At 30.6% G+C, this 7778-nt stretch overlaps 1 protein-coding gene across 1 annotated transcript; it reads left to right on the top strand.

Annotated features, from left to right (window-relative positions):
* The first annotated feature begins 624 nt into the window (after positions 1-624).
* Positions 625-2619, top strand: LOC21404843 (nudC domain-containing protein 2). The gene is made up of 5 exons (XM_010106329.2): positions 625-780; positions 851-999; positions 1105-1153; positions 1428-1570; positions 2297-2619. The coding sequence occupies exons 1-5, from the start codon at positions 732-734 to the stop codon at positions 2381-2383; spliced, it is 477 nt and encodes a 158-aa protein (XP_010104631.1). The 5' UTR covers positions 625-731; the 3' UTR covers positions 2384-2619.
* The last annotated feature ends 5159 nt before the right edge of the window (positions 2620-7778 follow it).

The raw sequence follows: 7778 nt of genomic DNA, 5'->3' as shown, positions 1-7778 counted from the left end.
ATGCTTTATCGTTAAGATAAATATTAATTTAACCCTAAATTTTTATATTTTATTTATACATGATTGTAATTTAATCTGATAAGTAAAATGTTGAACCTAAATTGGATAAAAATCCTATTTATCAATAATGATTTGCTTCATATTTTACTAGAGGATTCTCTAAAAATAAATAAATAAACCCTGTAAAGAATAATTAGGCTCTTTTTGTTTCAATAGTTTAGTTCAGTTCAACTTATTTTGATCAATGAGTATAATTTAAATTGGTATTTAATAAGCATATAGTTTAAATTATATTTCTCATTTAAACTGAGCTAAACAGTCTAACTTAGAGTTTAGCTTCTCTTTAAGTTCAACTATTCAAACCATTTTTAAACAGTAAAAATGTATCCACAGTCTCTGCTTTTCACATCTAGTAAATATAAATTTAAATTTTATTCTCTATTTAAATTAAAACTTTAAATATATATTTAAATATTAATTTAAATTATAATTTAAATTTTTTTATTCAAATCAAAATGTTTAAACCAGCTAAACAAACTGCGGCTAGAATTTTAGAAGCTTGAAGGAAAGGGTAATGAACAAAAAGTGGAAAAAGTAATTGCGAAAAGAATAAATAAATAAATAATCAAGTTTAGTTCCAGAGAAACTGCGAGAGAATCGACATTGACCAACCATAAAACTAGGACAAAAAAAAAAAAAAACGCAAAGAAAGACTCTGAGCTGACGTTAACATGGCAGAGAAATTGGCTCCGGAGAAGCGTCACAGTTTCGTTCACAATGGTGCGTTTTCTTCCATTTTTCTTTCACCGCTGTTCTGAACAAATCTCCATAGTTTTCATTTTTTTTTCAGGTCAGAAGGTGTTTGAATGGGACCAAACCCTAGAGGAGGTTAACGTATACATAAATCTTCCCCCAAATGTTCGTCCCAAGCAATTCTACTGCAAAATTCAGTCTAAGCATGTCGAAGTTGGAATTAAAGACAGCCCTCCTTACCTCAATGTCAGTCAAATTTCTCTCAAGTTTCATCCCTTTCGTAGTTTATGTTTTTTTTTCCCCCTTGGAATTTACGTTTGATTCGTTGATTTTTTTTTTAAATAATTGCAGCATGACCTTACTTGCCCGGTGAAGACGGATTCTTCCTTTTGGACGTTAGGTATTTGATTTGATTTGATTTGATCGTGTTTCTTTTAGTTTAATTCAGCTTCCTTTATCGCCTGTTTGGTTGCCGAGAAAATTAACGAAATTGGGAATTTCATTAGATTGTTTTTTTTTTTTGGGTCGTTTAAGACTGTACTTGTAGTGTTCTGGATTCAATTGTTTGTTGCGGTCCTAGTTCTATCAGATTCCCAACACTTGATCAGCGAGTGCTTGTGTTCGAATTTCCAATTAAAATTTTCCAATCTTGTGAGTTGTGGTTTTCTTTGCAGAGGATGATATAATGCATATAACTTTACAGAAGAGGGACAAAGGACAGACATGGGCTTCTCCCATATTGGGTCAGGGTCAGCTCGATCCTTATTCCTCCGATCTCGAACAGAAGCGCCTTATGCTTCAGAGATTTCAAGAAGAGGTGAGATTTCTGCTAAAATTGCTTAGCTCACATCTCATCATAAATGCCATCATGTTAGTCTCTTGATTTATTATGTTAGTGAAGCATAGCATATTTTTTTGCTCCATGCTCTTGTTGCTGTGATTATTTTGTCAATTGGAACGTAATGTAAAAGTTTTATCCATTTCATTCCCATTAGGCATTAGCTGTTTATTGCTAACATCTTGTTCTCCATTGAATTTCAGAGCACTTTGTCATAGCTGGTAGATTTAATTCTGCCTGTTTCATTGAGCTTTGATCTATTAGGCTTTCATCAAGAAGCGATTACATCTACCATTTATATAGATGTTTATTGAAACTAAAGTGATTGGACAAGGACACTATTGCAGACAAGGTAGCTACATGTGTGGAGATGGAAGCATATGCTTGCATTATTGACACACAAACTCCATTTGTGTGGGGATTGACCAAACATATGCGAGATGCATTCACTATATTTTGTAGTCAGTAGTATCTTAGAAATTTAATGCTTCTTTGGCATCCTATCGTCTCACTAGGTTTGGTTTTGATTAAGCGATGAAAATGTTCTTGTCTGTTGTGCCACTGTCGCACTATGACGTGCCTTGCATTTTTTGTTGTGCAGTTTGTGCTCAATGAGTGAACCTTAGCCATACTCTTTTCATTTGGACATGATACACGCAATATTTTTGAGACCTTTTCTGTTAACAACCTGTTTTTAACCTGCAGAACCCAGGTTTTGACTTCTCACAAGCCCAATTCTCGGGGAATTGTCCTGATCCAAGGACCTTTATGGGTGGAATCCGCTCCGATTGACAAGCTTTTGTATCTGTGCTTGAAAAGGTTGCAGTAGCCCGTTAGAAAATCCAAACTAACGTTAGTAAATAAGATTATCTAATGTCTTTGTGAGAAGTTAAAGTTTTCCTCTCACTTCTCCGCTCCTGTTTTAGCAGAGTTCTGCTGAGCTTCATGTTCGTGTTTTGTGTATTATTGTCATCATGTATACTGTTGTAACGTAAACATAAGCTATTTAAGAATCATGCATTTTTCAATTTTAAAATTTCCTCATTTCTCATAATTATGATGCAGTCTCATATGTAATATCGATCGATACTTTTGAATTTCAAAGGTGATTGTGCCACCAGCAGCGTGATTTGTGATATTTGCACATTTGTGAAAAAGAAAAAAAAAAGTTAGAAATCATCAAATGTCTTGTAAGAAAGTAGGTTGGCCACATTAAGCTCAATGCTTCTTCTACTGAAATTCTATGGTAAAAAAATGAATAACGTCCAGTTTAGTCCTCATCAATGATCAAAGTTTTAAGTGTCTGAATTTGAAGAAAAAGAAAATCAGGGTTTTGAGAGTGGCAGCGGTATGGCTCTTGAACTCTGCGCTAACAGTCTAATGTGAATTACATCAAAAAGGTCACAAAAGAAAAGTCAAAAAACACAAAATTAGGGGGAACAAAAAATAAGCGCCACCACAAAGGTTTTGGATGAATAAGAATCACATTCTATACTATCGTAAAGTTTGTCATCCTGACGTGAGAAAGTGTCCATTTTAGAGAGCTGTAAAATGAATTGGAATTATTCCGTCATGTTTGACGGTGTCTAATATTTGTATTTCGTATTTTTTTTTTAGAGTATTTTGCAAAAGTTAGGCAACAGTCTAATGGAGATTCCATTATATTAGTAATTCTTTTTGTTGTATGGTGTTTTAGTCATTTTTTTAATTAAATTCTTCTTTTGCGCGGTTAACTTGCACAAGATGTCTTTTTAAGGTGCGATCTAAGCATAGATAAAGAATTAAAATCTTAATAGATTAACAGTCCTCAAATTCAAATTTAAATTAAAGATAAGACAAGTCTCCTACAAAAGCAAACTAGGGGATAATTCTGAATTTTAAGGGAATATTATATGTAAATGAGAACTTAGACGGCCAACAAACTGACCTAAACATTGGGGCGTATTTGACTATTGATAACTCTAAAAATTAGAGTTATTTCTTGTTAATTCTTGCTCCCATTGGACCATTTATATTTATATGCATTAGGATCCCAATTCATGGATCTCTCGGGTTGAGAAATAAAAATAAGAGGATCGAATCATTTCTTTTGACTCTTTTTTAAATTTGATAAATGTTGCATTTCCTAGCTTGTTTGTTTTTCTGTATTTTATCTTCAATTTCTGATTCTTGTGCTCTACCATGCTAAAGTCAAGATATGTTCTAAATCTGAGGTGTATTTGAAGAGAATTGAATTAAAAATGGCTGAGTTGTGTTCTAACTTCTCGTGGTGTGATTTCAGGAAGTTGGAAGTAAAATGTTGTAGCATTTTTCCGCAGCAAGACTGGCAACAGCAGCATTTGTGGATGACATCAACGTGCACCTTTGTAATGGAAAAAGACAAAAGTACACAAAAAACTGATGTTGTGCAGAGTCATTTGGACCCAACCACTCACTGAGTGACAGCTCAGCGTCCTTTGGTGCCCTAATGAAGAGTACATCCATTTTAGAGGAGTGACGCGGCAAGGAATGGAGGGGAGAAAAAAGGGGAAAAAAAAAAAGGGACCGAAAAGAGAGTAGATGAGCAAAAGCTAAATTGGGTATAAGAGAGAAAGGAGAGCAGTACGAAGAGGAGGTGATTTTCAGTCTTCTTCGTCCCGTGAAGCTTGCTTGAAGAAGGAAAAAGAGGAGAAAAATGCTAAAAGCTCCGAATCAGCTGAATCTCTCTTCTATCTCATCTATTGCATTTAATTTCTCTTTGAATTTACAATTTTGTTGAGCAATAATTATACTGATTATTTGGTTCTTGTAATTCTAATTATGAGCGAAATACTTTCTTGTTAGAATTATTGATAGAACTAAGGTTATAAGAATGAAGGTTAATTTGTGAATTCGCTTGAGCTTTTATTCCTGTTCATCCATGTGTGTTTACTGCTTATTTTTATTTTTGATTGGCCATCAACTATAGGATACAAGACTTAGATTAATACTGTGAAGGTTAATTTGAGTTGGATCTAACATGGATGATGCAAGTTTAATATTTTTGCTTAAGTTTGTTGATTTGTGAATAGTATATAAATATATTATTCATCTTGTATAACCCATTGAAACCAGTGCTGAGATCTGCATTCTGATAACTAGATTCACATAGGAATATGCTGAAAATTATTTAAAGAATTTAAGTCATAATTAATTCAGAATAATTTTATGCAAAAGTTGAGTTTCAGTTAACTGAAGTAATTATGTTATAGCATTTCCTACATCATTTTAATGCTTGACTTACAACTAAGAGAAAATTAATAATTCTAGCTTGTTTAAATCACCAATTACAACTCGTAGCTGCATTCTTGTTCCTTGCCAATCTTACTAGCATTTATAGTGTACCCATTTGCTTATAACATTTTAGTGAAAATCTGCTTAGTCAATTTATTTGTTTAATTTGGAATGTGTATGATTTTTACATATTATTTTTGGTGATACAATTTCTATGGAAACGATCAGTGGCGGAGCCACTTGAAGATGAACGGGGGCATCCATTCAATTTTTTTTGAAAAAAATATTACTTTTAAAAATTTTAAAATTTTACATTTAAGTTTTCACTGAAATAATATATGCTCCCATTAAAATAAATATATTTTCTTATATGCTCACATTAAGATAATTTGTTAAAAAAAATTTAGTGTACGCCTCCACTGAAACAAAAAGCTGACTCTACCACTAGAAATAATAGCCGTACTTTAATACACTTTATTATTTGTTTGCGACACGTGCACTTGCGTAGCATTGTAGGCAACAACTATACCTCCTCAGAAAGGACTTCATCCTGTTTATAGATTTTCAATCACCGTCAACACTTTTGCTTGGGATAGATGGAACTTAAGAAGACCTACTGCATAAACATCAACCAGTCCAGTTGCCATTATTATTATTATCATTTTTCTTTTTAATTTAACGTCTACTGAAAGAGTATTCAACAAGCAAAGACACAAATGAAAACAGGTTTTGAACCGAGACCCATCGTTTATTGTTTGATCACTTTAAAGTCTTGTGTGTGTTGAGCTAGAAGTCTACTTATAACAGAACGCGCGTGTTTACTTTTCATGGCTGAGATGCTTCAACTCATTGTAACCTAATATTAAGGGCTTGTTTTTTTTTGGAGTAAAACTTAAGAAAAAATTTAAATTTAAGTTATAATTTTATTTAAGTTCATATTCATTTGTAAAATTTGAGTTTAAACTTGAGTTTGAGGCTAAAATCTGAGTTCAAATTTCTCCTTCAACTCAAGTTCTTAAACTCAAATTAAGTTAATGAACAATATTTTTTATATTTTTAAAAACGTCATAACTTTTTCGTTTTAATTCCGATTGAAATGTTTTTTTTATGCGTTCACAACGAATAGACGAATAAAACTACATACATATACCCTATTAAAATTTTTCATCACCATTGAGTTTTTATTAAAATACTATTTAAATATAAATTTAAAATTTGACCCACTCAAACACAAACTCAAATAGATTCTCAATTCAAATCATAACTAAAATGTGCACATCTAAAGACAAATTTAAATTACAACTTTTAACTCAAATTTAATTTAAAATTTATATTTAAATTACTATAACTTAAAAATGTAACCGAACAAGCCCTAAGAATCATGAATGTATGCTTACGCGTGTAAGTAATGAAAGTATGAAAGCTTCTCTGTCAAGGCATATTGCATTTTCGAACGTCATCTTACATGGGATTGTGGGAATTATCATAGAATCAAATAGTTTATTTTTTTCTTCACTAAAATTTTATTGAAAGCAAGCAATTTCCAAACGCGCACTACCAAAAAAAAAAAAAAAAAAAAGAGTGTAGTCTGACCTTCTAGTTATCATTACGCAATTCAATCCGATTAAATTGAATGAAGTCGTCTCAGAATAAATGGTTCCCACATGATACAAAATAGGACCATTACGTAAAGCTAACCTACTGTAAAGCAGCCCGACTATCCACCTTTAGTTGAATAATAATTTAAGAGTTTTTCAGAAAAAATAAAATACCGTTAATTTTTTATTCTCAATTATTAGATTTGTATAAAAAATATCATTATGTGTACCTTTTTAAATTGATTTAATTTTAATAAAATTAAACGATCATAAACTAACACTATAGGGAAAGCCCGTAAGAATTTTCCTTTCGTAAAAGTTTACTCGTGATGTTGCTTATGTTCTATGGTTAGAAAGAGAGAGATAGCGAGGAAAAGAAGAAAAGAAAAAGATACTTGCATTTCATTATTTGGGAAAAAATGCCTTTTTTCTTTATTTTATTGAAAACACGTTTTTAAAGTTTTTTGTTCGCAAAAGAGATACCCTTTCAAATCTATTTTGATGTATTTATTTTTCTTCATTCACTCTCAAAGAAATAGGCAAAATGGGAGTAATAACTACCATCAGTAATCCCTTAAGAATGTTAAGTCTCGTTCATTTCATCGATTTGAGTTTTGTTAAGTAAAAAACTTTCAGAAACAGTTAGATTTAACTTTTTTATAACAGTAAAAATATATCACATAAAATTACATCTAAACTAAAATTAAAAATTCAAATTAACGAGCTCATTTAGTTCGCTGATTCTAATTTTTAATTCGAGTTGAGATGTAACTTTGGCTTAGTTTGGTATTGCTTTTCCCTCCCAAAATCAGCTTCTGCTTGAAGCAAAAGTTGATTTTAGTGTTTGATAAATCTCCTCAAAAGTGTTTTTTGAATAATTTTTTAAGAATCTATAGCCAAAATCAGAAGCAGCCTAAAGACAACTTTAGCTTTTAGATTGTGCATAAATCAACATAGTACAATTAATGAAACTTTCATAATACCCATAATACCCCTAATAAAATTTAAAATTTATAATCTTCTCAATATAAAATTCAAACTCGTAATATAATATAATATAATATAATATAATATTATAACAAATAATATCATAATTATATTAATAACTCTAATATTATTATTTTATCATATAATATGATATTATAATAATATTATAATTATTTTAATAATATGATATTATAATTATAATTTTATAATATATTATATATTATATAATAATTAATATAATTAAATATTAATGTAATTTTATAATTCTAACGTTATTATATATTATAGTGTATTACACTTATATAATATATTAATTATAATATATTTGTTTAATATAATATAATAATGAT

This window comes from Morus notabilis, unplaced genomic scaffold (assembly GCF_000414095.1).
Source record: "Morus notabilis unplaced genomic scaffold, ASM41409v2 Scaffold101, whole genome shotgun sequence".
In the NCBI taxonomy this organism is placed as follows: domain Eukaryota; kingdom Viridiplantae; phylum Streptophyta; class Magnoliopsida; order Rosales; family Moraceae; genus Morus; species Morus notabilis.
The sequence above is the reverse complement of the archived record's forward strand: the minus strand, read 5'-3'. Positions and strand labels throughout refer to the sequence as shown.

Excerpts from the sequence above, each read along its gene's own strand:
- LOC21404843 (XM_010106329.2), top strand. The coding sequence starts at position 732 with ATGGCAGAGAAATTGGCTCCGGAGAAGCGTCACAGTTTCGTTCACAAT. Across the intron at positions 1,000-1,104 it reads ACAGCCCTCCTTACCTCAAT|CATGACCTTACTTGCCCGGT; the intron begins GTCAGTCAAATT and ends AAATAATTGCAG. Across the intron at positions 1,571-2,296 it reads TTCAGAGATTTCAAGAAGAG|AACCCAGGTTTTGACTTCTC; the intron begins GTGAGATTTCTG and ends TTTAACCTGCAG.